General features: G+C 36.6%; 1 protein-coding gene across 1 annotated transcript; it reads left to right on the forward strand.

Annotated features, from left to right (window-relative positions):
• Positions 1 to 411: 411 nt before the first annotated feature.
• LOC132119485 (innate immunity activator protein-like) lies at positions 412 to 18,853 on the forward strand. Its single transcript, XM_059529512.1, has 10 exons — positions 412 to 570; positions 9,172 to 9,286; positions 10,563 to 10,696; positions 11,819 to 11,941; positions 12,088 to 12,319; positions 12,409 to 12,456; positions 12,651 to 12,927; positions 13,235 to 13,390; positions 14,033 to 14,780; positions 18,433 to 18,853. Exons 2-10 carry the CDS (start codon positions 9,232 to 9,234, stop codon positions 18,490 to 18,492), a joined length of 1,833 nt encoding a protein of 610 aa, XP_059385495.1. The 5' UTR covers positions 412 to 570; positions 9,172 to 9,231; the 3' UTR covers positions 18,493 to 18,853.
• The last annotated feature ends 805 nt before the right edge of the window (positions 18,854 to 19,658 follow it).

Below are 19,658 nucleotides of genomic sequence, written 5' to 3' on the forward strand. Positions count from 1 at the left end.
GTATCAAACAGAGCTGAAATTACAATAAGCACGCGTATTATTAAACATATAATCATTGTTAATAATAAAGTAATATACTACAACTATTTAAACGTTTAAGAATCGTTTTAAACCGGTTATTTTAAATGAGTTGTTCTAAGGATCCGATTCGGGGAAATGAGTCGAACTTCCCACAGCTAAGTTAGTTCAGTCAGCGCAGTGAAAAAGTTTCTGCAGGGGTGAGGGCCGTACCATTGTGACATGGGGGATATGGTTTTAAGTTTCCATAAAAGTGCTGTTGTAAAATTATAAAGAATAAAAATACAGGTCTCCCACTTCTTCGTCTCATGTTAATTTCACTACTTTATGAATTTCTTTTAAAGGTTATTTTTATTGTCAGAACCATCGACGATAATCTACGTGAGGACCAACATTTTTAGATCGCGTGGTTTGGTATCGTCCATTCTTCAGAATCTCGCTTCCATCAATTTGGAATGCGGCACAGGAGAAAGCGTGGTTAAATAATATCCCATGATAATGCATTGCACAAAGATTTGACGACAATCGGTTTTCCTGTTATGACGACAAAAGGTATGGTAATATTTTCCTTAATCGATAATACCTACACATAGGCTTAACTAACAAAGCTCACCACCTTTTATACAGCATAGCCACTTCATCCCAAGTTTTGCAAGTATTAACTATTTTCACCTATTCAAAGTTAGACATATATAAAGAAAACTTATACTCTATATATTTAGCCTACTTTTATGTAGTTTTAAGGCAGCGTACGCTGAACGAAATTGAACAAAGTAACATTACATTCTCCTATTTGAATTGTTCTAGAAAATGTCGCAAAATATACAGATTCGAATTTTGCAACGATGACAAATGCAGACCTTGTGTCAAAACTATCACTGCAGAAGTTTATCTGAAACATATCTGCATGCTTAATCGTATGTAAACTCTTTGGCCTCTTTGAATTTATTTAGTAACTAAGAAAATCCAGTTTTAAACTCTTATTAAACAGTTAAGTAGAAATGACAAAAATTATATTGTATTGTGAAATGCAGAATGGATGGGAACATGTTATACTGATGAAAACATTTTTAAAGTGTGAAGTTAGTCAGCTCTTGCGATTGTTGTTTATATGGAAGTATAGTATTCTATGGACAGAGTAGAGAAGTTGTAAAGCTTTGTTTAGAACCCAAGGAGGAAAGAAACCTTCACAGGTATTTTAGCTGCAGTGTGAGAATCACATGATTATATTGTTTCATTGTCTAAAGGTGGATATTATTGTAAGAAACACAACTGAATTATTTGTCCTTGAGTAGTGCTGTGGAATCCAGTGATCAGTGTGATTCAGAGCATCAAGGATGATTTGAGTGGGCTGGCATATGAGGGAGGTGTGTAGACCACTGAACGTGAATAGCCCTGGAATCTGTGGCTTTGTTGGTTCAGAGCCAGGGTCGGCCAAGCCGGAGCCAAGCAGCGTGTGTGTATTGTTTGCTGCTGACAGCTCAGTTTTAAGGCTCTCATTAGCACCTCTGGATGTGGCCTAAAACAATGACAGGCGCTGTAGTGATGTTTCTATTTCATCCACTTGTGCGGCAATGCATTATATTGGATTTGACTTAATTTGTGTTGTGTTGTGTTATTCTAATTTCTACCAAATTACATATTTCAACATACAGTGATTACTGTACTGTACCTTCCTTTCCATACAAAATATATTGAACTGTAAGATGTCTAGAGTAATACAAGTCAAAACAGTCAGTCTTGAAAAGTGAGTTATTTCCTTTCTTATAAACTAATACAGCCAGCATCATTGAGCACTTGTAAAGCTGAAGGATTTAGTAATAAAAAGCCTTTTATTAAACTGTGTTACTGTTACACAGTCACATATGCAAAATATCTATCTACTGTCCTGTGTTTGACACAAAGACTAAACAGGAACCAACTAAAGCCATATGTAACCATAACACACTGATTTCAGAGAAACACTGCACGTCCTCTTGGATAAAGAAAGGACGTTTAAAACAATATATTGTTTTCTTGAGTAATAGATAAAAAACATTAATACAATGCTGCCCCAGTCGCACACCAGACGAGTCACGTCGAACCACGTCTTTAAAAATCGAACAACATATATTTTTATGAGTGTACGCACACTGCCGGCGCCCAGTTACGTCATGTCGTACTTGTTGTAAGAATTGATCTAGACAAAAATGCTGTAGTCCAAACGAGCCGTTCGTTGTAGTTCTTAAAAAGGTTTTTTTTTTTTTAACAAAATATCTCCCTTTGGAGTGGACTTTGAGATTTGTAATTTTGTAGATATTTTTATGCCCAAACATAAACACTAGACACTGACTAAAATTTAAAAAGTGAAAAAGCATAATATGACCACTTTAAAGATAAGAGGAGGGAAACTCAAAAATGTTGTAGTAATCAACATAATGGCACAAGTGGTATTGATTAAAGAGGGAATATCCCTTTATTGTGCTCCTCAAATACTTTTTCTGATATTATTCTGCTATTTGCCTATTATAATGATTATATTCAAATGGGTGAATTAGCCACAAACATTTTCCACTAGCATACATACCACTGAGTGGAACAGAGTGAGTTAAGCCAGGATATGTGAGGTCCATTTTATTTGCCGAGTCTTGCCGCAGATGTAATGAATATACGGAGGGGAAGTACTTTTAGGGTTTGCAGTCTGAGGGATTCGTACCACTCTGCAGTGCTGGTGGTACAGGGCATGACATGTCAGTCCACATCAGAGAATCCTGCTGTGCTTTGGCTCACTTGAAACCAATTTCAACTTTACACCCTCTTTTTCCCAAAAGGGTGCCTTGTGGCCACACAACTACCAAATGCCAGGGTGCGGTGTTGGTGTTCATAGGCCTTTTTCCTTCTCAGTTTCACACACCAAAGCTTTAATTATCTAGTGTCATACTATGGATACTAGTTTGAAGTAATTACAAGTCACTATTACTGACATCGATGCACGGAGTGTATAGTTAAGATCAAATTTGAGGCCCTTCCTATTCCTATTAAGGCTAAATACTGTACTTAAGTCTACTGTAATTTTGATAAAATAAATGTACCTTTGGTGCCTAAAGAGATTTCTTTCAAAAGCATTTAAAAAATCTTACAGATCCCAGACTTTTAAAATAGTGTATGTGTATAATCTTAGTAATGTTTTGACAGTCTATTTTCCCTTGTATGTAATGGCAAAAGATTCAGTATCATGCAAATGACCTTTTCCTTCTCATAATTTTTATTTTATTTTATTTATTTATTTGTGTGTCTGGTGTAGACAGGTCCTAAGTAAAGGTTAATATGTGACTGTCACAGTTCACTGATGTTCCCAGCATGCCTGAGCTCCCTGTCTGAATGGGCAGGATGGGGGAGATCCCCACAATAATAAAACCCTCTCCAACTCCCATACATGCTAATCCGACATATCCCACATCCCCGGGAACAGGAGAGATATGAATCTACAGGCTTCTATACAATATCAACTTATAGACAGCTAATCCTATAGAAATCCAGTGGGTGTTGTACTAAATAAACAGTTCATATATTCTATCACAGCTGTCTTGATCAATTTGCTAGTTTAGATTTGTGACCCATTGCTGCCCTTGCAGACTTTATTGCTACATAACTTCACATGCACTTTTGACATGACCCAAGAAACATTTTTTACAGCAAAGGATTTTAACTAGCTTTCTTAATAAAGCTACAGGAAGATTTAAAAAAAACTATCCTAGAATTGACTAATTAGTGTCATCCCACTAGTTAAACAAACACTAATGAACTGTTCTTTTTTTTTTTAAATCACCATTTGTGCGTTTACTGTCCTTAAAAGCAGTTCTCAGAAAGTTCCCTACTTAATATCAGTTGTGTTTGCCTGATTTGTTTGAAATAGAACACTTGGGCCTACAGTAACTCCTCCTAGCAAGGAAGTCCCTTTGGGATTTATTTTGACACAAATAACATGATCCAGAAAACTCAATTGCCTCCTAATTAAGTCTTGTGGCTAAATCTGGTCAGTTCAGAGTCCAGTCCTCAATTCAGTGTTTGTGGAGCCCAGCCCATGGTTATGTTAGGCAAAGGCAAGTAGTGATTTCTGCGTTCTGCTATCATTTCTCAAACCCTTATGTTGTTCTAAACCCATATGACTTTATTTCTATTTTGGACTCAGAAATTGACTCAGAAGACTTGACATATACAGTAGCTCATGAGTCTAATCAACCACTTTATGATACTGTAATGGTGTTTTGTATGTTTTTGAATCTTGAAAACATGTATCCCTTTTAAAAAGCTGCCATGATCCCAATTAGCCTTTCGCCGAGCCCCGCCCCCCTTAGTTACTGTTGCTACTTCCGACAAACAAATGGTCAAACACGACCAGCGCGACAGATTGCTATGATGGGAAGAGGTATACCCGTGCGTGTCAGTGACCTTTTTTGTAAGATTTATAAATTTATAAGAAAGACTCGTTTTTTTTGGTGCGTTGGCCTATTTATAGGCTAAATGAGTCTATACCTAGGGCTATTTAGAGTTCTGAGATGTTACGATGTCACAGAGGACTTATTTTATTTCTTTGTTCAAACTTCCAAGTGGCCTATTACGTTAGTCATGTAAAAATTATGTTAAAACATGTATAAATGACTCATTCTTGACAAAAGGCAAAAGAGCTGTGTGTGTGCGTACATTTGAATAATGTCGGGCTGTAAACGGATTCGGGCTTTTAAAAAGCTGTCAATCAAAATGTACTTGTCTGGCTCGAGCCGAAATCTGTCTGGCTCGGGTCCTGTCGGGCCTAAATTTTAAGGCCCGATTACAGCTCTATTCTAGTGTCCGATTTACAAACGCCGTGGGCGCACCGATTCACCATCTTGCTTGGAGTCAAAGTTTGTCGGAACTGCCTCACATAGTAACGGTTGCTATGATGCTATGGACAATGGCCGTTTTGGGGGAGGGGCCGGCGAAAGGCTAATTGAACCCTGTTGCAATTATGTTATCCTGGTTTCGTGTCAAGATATACAAATTAGGGCCTAAGAGGGGAAAAAATCATATGATGTGAAACGTTTGTGAACATATGTGCCACAGCACTGTGCAAGGTATTTTTGAATCAAATTTGGAAAGTAGTCAAATTCAAGCATTTACATGTTTAATTTTATCCTGTTGATTGGATAATTTTAGTTGTACACCACCCTTTTAAATCTGATCAAAGTTTTATTTGGTTTAGGGTCAGTCAGATTGGTTAATATTATAAATGTATAATTTGGGTGCATACAAACATAGCTACTGATCAAAATCAAGTGACTATAAGCAAAAGTGAAGCAAAGATTCAAAGTTTTTTTTGTTTCCTATAAAAATTAAAATGCTTATAGCTTTGATAAATGTAAATTTATGTTAGAGTAGTCAAATGTGCAAAGTGACCAATCCATTCCTAGTATTTTGTTATAAGCGGTAGCCAGATTTGTTTTTGATACAGAGTAATTGTGTAGACTAGTTGTGAAACCAGATACTGGTATATCACATGCAGTCGTGTTTGCTTGGGTGATAGGATACTATCCCGTCTGGCAGCTGTGGTGACTCCTATAGGCGTTTAACTGGCATTCTTGGAGAGCCAGTGTGAGAACAAGGATCCTGAATGTATGTGAATGGTGCATGAGAGCAGCAGGTGCAGCGTATCCCACAGTACTCTAGAAAAGCCTTCCCCTGACATCTGTGTGTGGGTTGGTTTCCTATTGGGTCAGAATGTTAGAGTGGAATGATTGTCTACACATTGCCTCTCTGAGGTAACTGTAGTGTGACAACAGCATTTGCGTTACAGTACTGTTAAAAGTGTCATTGAACAAGGAGATTGTTTGCTTGCTTTGCTTGCTTGTTTGGTGTTATATCTTTGAATCAGTTAAATGTAAATGGTAAATTGGGGTAATCTGGGACACCAGTACTCTGAGGAAAAAAAAGTAAAGTATAGGCAAATGGTTTAAAAATGGTGTTGGTCTAAGTGTCTCCATTAGGCGGCAGCAGGATCTCCTTAAAACACAGACCTGTGAAGGCCTAAGCATACCAATTAGTATGAAAAGTTAAACCAAAAAATGTAAATGCATATCACCCTTTTATTTCGCCCTTTTGCTTTAATAACAACATTTGAACTGCATAAACTTCTTAAGTTCATATGATCATATTCTTAAGCATTTCAATAATAAGAAGCAGGGTTATCCAAAGGTTTTTTTTTTTTTCGTGGGGTTATGAAACCCTGTTCTTTTTTTATATAAACAGTCATTTCAGTGTTTGAGTGGAAAAATAAAAGTGACAGAAAACACATGAAATGGAGTAAAGAGGAAAACTTTGTGTAAAGTATGAGCAGTGTGAAATGTGAAGCAATATAACCCAGGATTTTGTTAACCCTGGTTTTTAGAATAACTAACTTTATTTAACTATTTAAAGTATGGAAAGCCAATTGTGTTTTTTTTCCAAGTCTGAATTACACTTTGAGTCCAAGATTTACAATGTTTAGACTTAAACACTTTTATGATGTGATTTCATCACTTGCTACATACGTGTGTGTGCACATTCTGATAATAAAGAAAACAGGGGGAGTTATAGCCTTCGTCAAGTGTGTACAAGAGGTGTGACGTTGTGATATCTCTCACACACGGATACAAGAGGTATGCACAAGACGCGCCCAGGTTCATTTTTACAGTACGAACTCCTACCGGTGTTCATCCAGAGTTAGAGTGCAGTGTGGAGCTAGACATCTCAGGGAAATCAACTGATTTTGTTTGCTGGATACACTCATACTTTAAAGGAAATCAGTGTTTTACAATATGTGAGTACTTTTATGTAATAATGACTGCAGTTTATCGTATATGGTATCATGAAAGCTCAGCTAAATGCTTTCATACACAGTTGTCTTGTATTCTCTTTTTGTTGTTTAGAGAATGTTCTCACTGGTTGTGTGATATGTCAGTTGTAATTCTAACAAGCAACATTTCTGTGGGTCAGTTTAGTGTGTTTTAATATCTGCATCGGGTTGACTGATTTTTCTAATTGGTCAGTTATCGGTTCTTTAATATTGAGTCTACTGAAAAATTACACCAATTATTTAAAGCCATTTATTCTCAAATTAAGAAATGTTAACTTGAAAGTTATAGCCCAAAGCAAAATTTATATTTAAATAATATTACTAATAATAAAATGCAGAACTAAAACTGTAATTAAAAATTGATTCCCAACATAAACATATCAACTACTGGTTAGGATTTAATATTTTATTCATTACTGCTGGTAGAACTGTTAACATTAATTATAATAAAACCTTATTAACATGAGGTTATTTCTTTGTGTTATATCTCTTTAAAGATTGTGATAACGAGAATGATTGACCCAGTTGCACTATTAGTGAGTGAGAGACTGTCAGATTTCTGCAGTTTCAAAGTAATAAAATCACAGCTGTAACACACTGACAGTAAACCAACTGCTGACTAATTATAGATCACATATCTAACATCTGTTAGTCATTGTCCCTGCTGTAGATATTCACAGCTTACTCAGGAAATTGACATCATGACGTAGAATAACATTTTGACATACTGACAGGAAGCCAGTGAGACTCTTGGATTTGTAATACACCACAGTACATATGTGTCATAAGCTGGCAGGAGTCTGGACTTTGGCACTATGATGGCACATATTGTTGGGAAATGCCTCAAAGATATATATGAGTTGTTTTTGACTATAAGGAGATTTTAAAGAGGTCATGTGACGTTGCTAAAAAGAACATTTATTTTGTGTTTTTGGTTAGTGTTTAAGGTTCAAAAAACGCATTCTTTTCCACATACTGTACATTATTGTTGCTCATCTATGCCCTGCCTTTCTGAAACGTTTTTACAAACCTCATCGTTCTGAAAAGCGAGCTGTAAAGTGATTGGCGAGCGCTGCATAAACAAAAAACCATGTCTGCATTTGTGATTGGAGAAACGACAACAACAAGCATTACTCTACACAGCTCAGAACTCATGTTTGAATCATCAGTGGCAAAGTCTTTAAATATGAAAACGTACTTACAGTCTGTGAGTCAGAAGCACCAAACTGTCCTTGCAAAGTTGAAATTGCCCAACTTTATAGAAATAGCCTTTGTGAACAGCCGGCCTTGTACTCTCCCAGGTTCAGGAAACAGTCCTCCGTAAAATGCGTTTTACACAAAATTTCGGTTAAACTGTTCTGGAACAGTGTTGTAAATAAAACTTAACCACTGATTTCTAGTCGTGTCCTCTTTTGGAAGACCAAAAGAGGTTTCACAACGAAACACAGTACCTCCACAATATGACAGTGGCAACAATACTAAAGCGATTCAGAAGAATCTAAGTTACTCCTTCATTTTTTGCGTGTACTTTGATTATGCAAATCTTCCCACACAGTGATGTAGACATGTGGGGGCATGTTTAGACGAGGTGTTTTAGGAGGGTGTGGACAAGTCTTCAATTTTATAAAGAATATCTCTTTGGGTTTGAGACTTTAGTCTTTGCAACTTTAGGGATCTTATCTATTCACAAACAATTTGTAACACAAATTAACATATATATTTCATTTAGTTGTTACCATTTTTGGTTACTTTTAGGTTACTATATATACACAAGTATACATATGTAAATATATAAAAGCATTTGCCATAAATGTTATTATAGTTGATGTGAAAACCAGTCAGTAGCTAATCACCATTCCTTTTAACTATAAGTAGTCAGAGAAACTTATGTAGAAGTGAATCAAGGTTAATTAATTACAAGTGAGTGCAATGAGGCATAGCAGCCCACTTCATTAACCTCTTCTGTTGGGAACATTCCAGTGTTGTAATATAAGCACAGCACAGCCTTGTTCCTCCTGGATGTTTAAAGGAAGAGCACTTACTTGAATAGGCTCTTAGTTAAAGCTCACCCTGAGCTCCTGCTGACGGTGCATAACTGAGAGCCATAGTTAGACTGTGATTTTTAGTGGCCCTGTGAAAACTATTGTTTACCGGAATCCGCTCTGACCCTTGTTGCTCTGGGTCAGGAGACCCGTCACAGCTGAAGGACTGAGTGGTTCCACGAGACAAGTTTTTGTTCACTTTGGCTTGAACAGCTAAATTGGTCTCTGGTGAGTGTGATAAAAGTTGTATTTACTTTTTAGGAACTCGTAAAGTAAGAGAAAACCAAGGCTTTCACTTCAAAGACCACTTGACCGGCCGTCATGGAAGGAAAAGAGGAGATCAGTGATACTGATAGTGGGGTTATTCTGCATTCTGGTAGGTTCAGCCTCTTACACCTTGCCTGTATAATGATATGATGCATGTTGTATAATATAGCATGTGGTTGTGAGCTTAAAGAGATAAAGAGTTCACCCAAAAATGATAATGAAATGAAAATGATGATTATCATCATTTACTCACCTTTGTGTCAGAATGATTTCTGAAAGATCATGTGACACTTCTAGCTGCTGAAAATAACGGCTGCTGAAAAATTACATTTCTGAATCTAACATTAAAAACATCTAACATTCAATTGTAAGAATGTTTTATTTTGTACGAATATTTTATTTTTTACGGTATTTTTGATCAAATAAATGCAGCCTTGGTAAGCATGACCACATTTTTAACAGTAGTGTAATTTTTACATACATTTGTACGGAGCACCGTCACATGACATGCAAGAAAAAATAAATAAATTGTGCACACGATTTAGCAAATCGAGGGAATGAATTAGTAAATCGTGCGCACAATTTATAAATCGAGTGAACTAAATAGTAAATCGAGGGAACGCAATAGTAATCGTGGGCACGTTTTAGTACATTGAGGGAACTAATTAGTAAATCGTGCACACGATTTAGTCTAATATTTTTTCCTGCATGTCATGTGCGGGGCTCCGTACATTTGAAAATGTATGTAATGGATGTTTCTTTTTTCTTTTTTTATTATGTACATTACACCTGTAATTGTGTAAAAAAGTTGAATTGGAAGCAACTACTCTATACCAGGTTGTTTTTTGTCTTTTTCTGACAAAGGAATGTAATTTAGACTTAATAATAAAAAACAAATCTGTGCGTTTTTTGTCATTGCTTAGTTATTTCTTTGTGTGCTGTCACATGATTGATTGGAAATGTATGTTTAAGAATTCAGTAAATAAGATCTCCAGGCATGCCAGAGGTATTTGTTTCCAGTTACCAGATACAGAAGACATAAATTCTTTGTTGTCACTCATTTAGCCATTTTCAGTGACTCAAACCACCAGTCATAGTCTTCATTTTCATTTTTGATCATATCATAGGTGTTGATGGTATTTGTTTCCTGAAAGCCTACACCAGTTTAAGATATGCCCTCGCTCAAAAGGTGATTAGAAATTAGCATCATTTGGATTTTTTGCAATGATATTATATCATAATTTGGTTATGATTTAGAGTAGACAACATTTAGAGTTATATAGTCTATATTGACTATACTAATATTGAAGCAAAGACCAGTACTTTATATAGTTGCTGATTTTCTGTTATCTGCTCGTCATCGTGGTGTGGTTTCTGTGTTGTAGGGCCTGACAGCCCCGCCACAGTGATGAAAGATGTGAACACTCACACTCGGGTCATGAAACTCAAGCAGCAAGCTCTGGAGGACAGGCTGAAGATGTGCTTACTGGAGCTCAAGAAACTCTGCATCAGAGAAGCCGTGAGTCACCGTTCTCACTCATGAACACATCCTGATCCACCAAAATATTCCTAAGAAGAGATAAAGAAGTTTTCACATGGGAAATAGAGGGGACTTCCACTGCATGCTGATACCATCATGTTTTTGAAGTTTTTTCCACCCAAAATAACTTCAGAAGGCATGTCAAATGCTGCAGGATGCTTAAAGATTGTTTAAGTCATTAATCAGAACATTCCCACCTCTCTCAAGAGCACAACAGGAGTATTTAATATAATATATATTTAATAAAGTATGCCAATGACTGAGTGCACAAGTCACCCAAAGGTTTATCATCTTCAGACCCAGAGGCTTTGTGAACTAGAAGTCCTCCGGATAAGCTGTTAAGTCTCAGAAATGCATCATTGTTTCCTGTTGGAGTCACTTGCTGTGACATGTCCAGGTGTTGTGTGTCACAATAAGTCTTAAGTCATGCCAGTGTGTGTATCATCTGTTTTTGATGGGCTTCACCTCTATTGTGGCTTTTTAAGGATATGTAGGCCCGAGTTTTTTGTCTCAAAGAGAACTGTATCTAAACGTATGCTGGCATGGATTTGGAGAAAATAGACGGCTGGTTTAGTTTAGCAGGTAGGGCTCTCAGTACGGCTTAGGCAAGAACCGAAACTTTCAACAACAGTCTTGCATAATGTAGCGGTTGAAAGCTGTAACTTGTCCCAACTGGCTGAAAGGTTTCATACTGGAGAAACAGGAATTCTGGTTAAAGGCCTGTTCGTGATAACTTGCTTGTGACTTAATTACCTGACTATGTAATTAGCATAATTATACTTACAAATTACACTGACAAATTACAGATCTTGACCACCACAAAAAGTTAATGCCAGTCTTAAATATCAGCTGATTTTCATGATTTATATTGTATATGTAACAATGCTGCTCATTTCCACTATTTTTACATTATGTTTGGCATCTTTTAACGCCCACTTAAAGTTAATATTTAGAAGCACTAACAATTTAATGACACTGTTAAATGCAGTCTTTAGCAAATCTGAAAAATAATATTCACTTGTAGAATTTAAAAATATTCCATTTTAGTTTAGTCAATTGTAATATCGATGCATCCCTAATCAGTTCCTTCTTCTCCTTCAGGAACTTACAGGACATTTGTCCTCAGACTATCCTCTGTTACCTGCAGAGAAGCCCCCTCAGATTCGCCGGCGCATTGGAGCTTCTTTTAAATTAGATGAGCCAAGTATCCTTCATAGAACTGAGGTAATGACCTGAACTGGCACTTAATCTTTATTTTCAGAAATCATAAAGATCTGGATAACAATCGACTTGTTTCCAAGTCTTTAAACATCTAAGATACCCATCAAGTTCATATAAATAAGTTTGAATCTGATGAATATGATACACAGGACTCTGAGCTGAGCTCTGTAGAGGCTGATCTGGCTCTCCAGCAGCAGATATACGTGGCGGCCCAGAGACTGTGCCAGGAGGAGCATCTCAGCAAAGCGGTGAAGAGGAGTCGTCTGCAGCAGTACAAGCATGAGGAAAGGAAGCTCAAAGATCTTCAGGAAGCTGTGTTCAAGCTGCGACTGGAACATAGGCGATCCTCACCACACCCTGGTATGATCACACAGAGAGGATGTGAGTGATTTATAGGAGCACTTACTTTTTCAATTTTGTACTGTGTAATGAGTTATGAGCTTGATTAAAAATCTTGTCTTTCCATCAAGGCACTTCAGATGATAGCTCATTGTCAGACTCGGCTATTCATGATGAGGGTAAGTGAAAACTTTTTGAAAAGTTTAAAATAATATTATATATGTATAATATTATTTATTTAAAGACCTTATTTTGTTTAGTAATTATTTATAATATAAGAATTATTTACTTAAAAAAATTTTAAGGCAATGTCCATTTTATTTGTCAGTTGCCCTTGTTAATTTAAATAATCTCTCTCTCATCCGTGTTTCAGAGGAATTTTCTTCCGAGCCTCCTGCTCCTGCTGTAGTCCTTCCCCCTTCACCTCTAACCAACTCTAATCCTCCTCCTCATACACCTGTAGCCCCCTCCTATCGGCCCCTGGAGGCCATTGTCCATCAAACCCCCCAACAATCTCTGGAGGACTTGCACACATGCCAGAGTCCAATCTTAGAGCATGACCCTGCCCCCATTCAAAACTCTCCCTGGAAGGAGAGTAGTTTGGACCAGCCCTATCAGAAAAAGAAAAGATCTAGTAGCATCAAATCCAGGTACATGCATTTTTTTTTTTTTTGTACTGTGCAAAGCAGGTGTTAAATGTCAAAGGCATGTCATCCGTGACCTTTGAAAAGCAGTTTTGACTCATTTGGTCATTAAGTCATTGTTTAGTAATTGTTAAGGATGGGTATGACCACACCCCCTCTTCTGTAATGCCTATTAAGCCAAACATCTCAAAGCTGATTTATGGAACACATGTATTGTTGTCAGTAGAGAACGTCATAAAACTGCAGCTGTACTGTTTTGGTTTTGTCTTTATAATTGTAAAAGGAAGTGTTTTTGTTTTTCACTGCACAGTAGTCCTGCTGTTACACCCACATTGCCTCCTCTGGAGGTTTGTCTTGCGGATGCCGGGATACCACTGCAAATACCCACCCATACTGCCCTGAAACACACACAGTCCTGCAGCGCACCTACCACTCCAGAGATGCACCTGCGCAGGAGACATACCCTTAGGTTTGATCTCCGTTTACTCACAAACCTTGTATATACACTACCATTCTTAAGTTTGCGGACTGTTTTTTCTTCTTCCTATTTTTAAAAGCAGTCTCTTATGTTTAATGCATTGAGGCTGCGTTAAATTAAATTAAAAAAGGTGAAAACAGGAGTATTTTAAATAATTATAACCCATATATTTTTCATATATAATATGATGCATTGTTATGATCAAAATAGAATAAAAACTGTAATATTGTGAAATATTATTACAATAAAAAAAAACTTTGTTTTAACATGTTATAATGTTACTTCCTTTGATGTCAAAGCTGAATTTTTATCAGCCATTACTTCATTCTTCAGTGTCACATGATCCTTCAAAAATCATTCTGATTTGGTGTTCAAAAAACATTTATTATCATTATAAATGTTGAAAAATTTTGTGTTTCTTAGTTTTTTTTTTGGAAACCCAGATACATTTAGTTTTGACGGTTCTTTGATTAATAATAATAAAAAAAACATTTATTGTAGTTCATAATATTTTAACTGTCTTTTGTCACTGATTGGTAGTGTACACTTCAGATCATGGATATTGTTTTATGTTTTATGGATATTATGGCCATCTCAAATCTTGACAAATCGATTCATTTCTCATTATAACAGAGTTTCCAACACTGAATCCAACCCTTATTCTCCTGAGAGGGAACGTGGGCGCTCAAGGGGCCCCAGGAGACGACTGACAGAGTATGCGGTGACACCATCAGAATACTCTCCTTTAAGTCTAAATGTAGGACACCCTTTGTACTACTCTAGTTCTGAGGACAGCAACTCAGAGCACTCTGTACAGTCCTACTCCAGCTCGCCCTGCCAGGAGCACCCTGGGGAACTTCCATGGCCCTACCAAGCCCAGTACGGATACCAATACGCCAGTCTTAATGACAGCCATGTACCACAAAGATGCTCCCCTAACCACTTCTACAAGAATCCTCAGTACCAGTCCTCACCAAGTTTTTCCAGGGGGTACATGGAGGACGGATGGGGTCACCCCTTGGAAAGGGACAGTGGAAGGTCATACATAAGCCACCAGGCCCCTATGCCTGTTTATTCTTCTAATGGTCACTATGAGTACTACTATAGCGAGGCTATGCCTTCCCAGCAGCGAAGTTGCAGGATGTTACCCGCCCATGTGAAACTGTCACGGGCTCCTTCTCTGAGAGAGTGTCCTCACCATCCTAGCAGAGGACTGCCACGGCAGGTGGTGTCAGAGGAACTCAAATCATGGCACCAGCGCAACCAACTCCGACCGCACTCGCTGGACCGAAACAGGCAGGGCACGCTCCGCATCCGAAATGCGCCTGGGCAAGAGTCCCCACTTTCGCTTTCCCAGCACCAACATTTCCAGGAACAGCAGGTAAATAGTTGTTCCTCTCAGTCACTCAGAATAAATGTGCGGGAAATGTATTGACCTGCAAAGAGAAAAGAAAAGCTCCAAATATGCAACTTTCTTGGCTTTCGATATAGAATAGAGCTGTATCACCATTCTGTCAAATATCAGTCTGTTGGGTGAGGAATTTCCAGGGAAGGCAGATCAGTTAACAGTGCCCAGGCCTGCCTTGGGAACAGGGAAAGTTTCGCTTGGTGCTCTTGCTGCGTCATAGTGAGGTCACTGCTGGCTCTAGGTGTGGTGTTCAGATAATAGAGCTTTTGGTTGGAATAAGTTTAGGGAATGGCACAATAGCAAACCGCAAACAAATCATAATTGTCATTTTGTTGTTCATGTTTGCCCAGAGACATTAGAACACAATGCTGTAAATCAGTGCAAAAGTTTAGGGGACTGTAAGAGTTTTGTAAGAGATGTTTTTAAAGAAGTCTCTAATGTTCAACAAGTCTATATTTACTTGATCAAAAATACAAATAAAAAAAAACAATAATATTGTTAAATATGATTACAATAAAAAAAATGCTAATTTAGTGATGGCAATGGATTATTCCAGGCTTCAGTGTCACTGAATCACATGATCCTACGCTAAACATTCTAATATGCAGATTTAGTGCTCAAGAAGCATTTCTTATTGTCAGTGTTGAAAATTATTGTTGTGCTGCTTAATATTTTTGTGGAAACCATGATACCATTTTTTCAGAATTCTTTGATTAATAGAAAGTTCTCTTTGAAATACAAATCCTTTGTGACTTTATAAATGTCTTTACTTTCACTTCGGACCAATTTAATGCATCCTTGCTGAAATAAAATATTAACTTTTGAATGGTAGCGTATGTGAGTATGAGGAGTGTCCGTGTTCTCACACATTTAAAGAATGTTACCGCTCCATTTTGAGCATTTCATACATTAATAGATAACGCAGTTGCATGTCAACAAAAAATGTATCTTAGGTTTACAGTGGTGATAGGCTATTTATTACCAGTCAAAAATAATAAAGATGGAATTTGTGAAATTTAGTTGGAAACATGATCAAAAATAAAAATGTTAAATGAAAATTGATGACAGAGTATGAATGACTACAGATTTACCGTGGAAAAAAATTATACATATTTTTTTTAAATTACAGAAATGTAAAGAAAATTAAGAGATGCTCTGTCATACAGTATAAGGAAATAAAATCTAATGATGGGTAGCATGTCACTTTCTCCTCTCAGATGTGTAGTCTTTCAGGTTTCCCATGGTCATGGATAAACTGGAAATATCAGGGAATTTTAAAAAAGTGCTTTCCTGGAAGTGTCATTGGAGTTCATAGGATTGGCTTCATGTGTCCGAGCCTTTAAAGACAGTCATGGACATTTCTATAGTTAATATGTGTTCTTATTATGCTAATTATGCCAAAATATACTTAATTGTTAGAAATTGCTGTTTGTGAATTAAATCTATGTAAATTCATGAACATTTTATCTAACAACCACAAACAACTGAAGAAAAAAAAAACATTGAAGTTGTGGCGTGGGAACTTTACATAATTTACAACAATTATATCAGGGATTTCCAACCCTGCTCCTGGAGAGCTACCGTCCTTCTTCAGCTCCAGCACTCCTGTCTGTAATTATCAAATAACCCTGAACATCTTGATTAGCTGGTTCATGTGTGTTTGATTGGGGTTAGCGCTGAAATCTAGAGGACGGTAGATCTCCAGGAGCAGGGATGGAGACCACTGAATTATAACATCACCCTTACAACAGTACAGAAACTGTGCAAACATGATTTGACCTAATATATCATTATATAAAAAGACATTTTTTAAAAGAACTGGGTGCAATTACAACTGTGGAGTGGTGTGTGATTACATACTCCATTCTACTCACATACTCTGCTCCAAATGCCACAAATACTTCACACAAAGCTTTTCCCCATTCCTCGCGCTCATGAACTTTCCCATTAACACAACAGTCTAGTGGGAAAACATGCAGTCAAGGCTGTTCTGCTGTTTATTTCCATTCAAGCTTTCAGTGGCTACACTGTGTGAACTTGATATGAGCATTGCATTTCTCAGGGACAAAAGCTTGATTGGTTGGAAGGAAATGGTGATAGCGGCCTGGCCCATTAGCTCCTTTATTTTCTCTAGAGAATGCCAGATACTTTGTTTGGCCAATGCACTTTTTACTCCAATTTCAGTATCTCCTCAAGCAACATTTTGATAGCTGGCATATTCCCAGCTGAAACCGATTGGTGTAATTGTTAACTTTTTTTTTTTCCTATTGTTTGGCATTGAATTTGATCGTACATTAGGTGGCAATAATACATCAGTAAACCTGAGCATATGCTGTGGTGTCACTCATCAAGTCCTTTGTTAAGATGTCAGAAGCATAATTCCCAAAGCCCTAATGCTTTTCACTTGAACCCATTACTAATTGGAATACTAGTAAACTGAAGTTCTCCTGAATGTCAGTAGTTTTCTTCGGAACCTAGATTTGGTGCTGAAAAACAGCATCAAAATTGTTTGTTATACACAATTAAAAAATGACATAAAAAAGAACTTGTATTTTATGTGTAAGCATAACAATATGGAAAAATTTTAACAGACTGAATAGTAATAAGAAGTAGTATAGGTCATCTCTATTTTTATCGAATTCTGTGAATTCAGACATACCTCTCTGTTCATGTACTGTTTTTCACCTCCATCTAGTTTGGAAGAAGGCATATTCAGACACGATTGTTTGTTCCCTCCATTGATGTATTTGGCCCAATCAGAACATTTATTTTGAGTTGCGACACATCATTTGAGAACTACTGATTTGATCATTCCCATACAGAAACTGTTTCTCAAAACATAATGTGGGTGTCAGACAGTGTTATTTGCGTGAGAGTCAGGTGATTTATGCTACAGTCAAAAATGTGCAATCAGACACCGAAGAAATGCAGTATACATGTACCAACAAGTCACTTAACAAATTATTGAAAATTACCTGCTGAATAAATTTAGGTTGAACTACGAATGCCTTCAGGATACAAGTAAAATCAGGAACTTGGGTTGTGCAATGACACATATTCACTCATTTTTACATTTTACAGAAACCACAGGAATTGAAAACCACAAACTTTCAGATGCATTTGGTTGGTTAATTTAGTCATTTGGTCTCGGATCGTCCCTTTGAAGATATTTAGATTATATGTGGGATTATATGTCCTTTATCATGTCATGCAATGATTTCCAGAGACATGTGTTTCAAATACGGAGGCAGCTGGACTCAAGCTGGACTACAACTCAAATATCTTATTATCTGGGAAACTTTTAGTAAGACACTTGTCTCCTGTACTGTTAATCTGTAGTTTAGAAATTATTGGGACAAAATGGGATAATATTCTGCACATACAATCTAATCCATTGCATAATGGCCTTTCTGGTTGTAAGAATACACTGTGAGCTCCATGATTTAAGACCCAGCTGTTGTGTAACCCAGTCCAGATTTATGACACCTTCAGACAACACCAGAGATCTGCAGATTGTGCAGTCACTCCTGAGTTTCATTTCATCAACAGTCAAGGGTTACTAGAAACCAGTGCAAACTAATTTTCCTATGGACTGACCACTTTTCTTCTTGTTGTGCTCCTCCAGGTATCCCAGAAACGGGTCATTCAGAGGACTCTAGACAGGATGTATGAGGATGACTCTTAGGTTGCCAGCCAGGTGTAAAACCATGGACACCCTTCTGACAGCAGCCATATTTATTCAATAATTTATTCATCTGATGGATTAAAGGATGATAGATTAAAGTAATGACTTTTTTAACATCGAACTAAAATATATAGGGATGACAAGACAGTCATCATTTTCTATGAAATGCCTTGTCCCAAAATTTATGAGAGTATTACTGTGAAAGACAATTTAAAAAAAAGTGTTTTATAGGTTTTTATATATGTATATATAGATTATCTATAGATTAACTTGATTTTTTGTACGATGAATTAAAATCGAATTTGTTACTAAGTGTTTTTAATGTTATTTGGTTAGTGTGTGTTGATTCTAAGATGAAAAATAAAGTTTTATGAATAAAGATTGTTTGTCTATTTGATGTAATCAATGTTCGTTCTGATTAGTTATTATGGTGACCTGTATATATGGTGACTCACTGTAAATGGTTGCTATAAAAACAAATTAAATGCTGATTGGTGTTATAAAACAGCTTCTGAAATATTTTAAACTTGTTAAATCACCTCACAATGATTCTGGTGACATGATGATCACAGAAGCATCCTTGAAAGCCACAACACGGAAACTTGCAATTATAAAGGGTAACCATTATATTATACAGATTTGCTTGTAGTATGGTTTCTTAATGGGGAAAACTGTTCCGTATCCATTTTAATATTCGAGAAAATGCATATTCACATATCCACGGAAGTAGTGTTTAAATAGAGTTTATTATTATTTTATAAAAAGACATGAAAAGCCAAAAGAAGATTCTCAACAATATATGAAAGATATTTATTTAAACACACACATTTTTCTTTATGCAAAATGTGTGTAAAATGGCTATAAACGAGTTTTTCTATTATATACAATGTATCTATAAATTGTATCTAATTTGCATACTAATGTGTTTTTGTGGCAACATAGAATGAACAAATAAGTGCAATAATGGAAGTAATAAGTTGCAGGATTTTCATAATATCTAATATTTAATAGGAATATTGAAATATATTTAAATTAGATTTAAACTATAATTACTAAATATTATCATATTTCAATAAGGGTGTTACACTTGATCACTAAAATATTATCAGCCATTTTAAAGGCCAAGGAGAGGGAGAGTCATGGTGAAACATCTAATCATTTAGTAT

The sequence above is a fragment of the Carassius carassius genome, chromosome 38 (assembly GCF_963082965.1).
Source record: "Carassius carassius chromosome 38, fCarCar2.1, whole genome shotgun sequence".
Taxonomy (NCBI): domain Eukaryota; kingdom Metazoa; phylum Chordata; class Actinopteri; order Cypriniformes; family Cyprinidae; genus Carassius; species Carassius carassius.

Bases quoted from the DNA above. Each gene is read 5' to 3' on its own strand.
- LOC132119485 (XM_059529512.1), top strand. From the start codon at position 9,232: ATGGAAGGAAAAGAGGAGATCAGTGATACTGATAGTGGGGTTATTCTG. The intron at 11,942-12,087 runs GTAATGACCTGA...TATGATACACAG, and splicing joins GTATCCTTCATAGAACTGAG to GACTCTGAGCTGAGCTCTGT. The intron at 12,320-12,408 runs GTGAGTGATTTA...CTTTCCATCAAG, and splicing joins TATGATCACACAGAGAGGAT to GCACTTCAGATGATAGCTCA.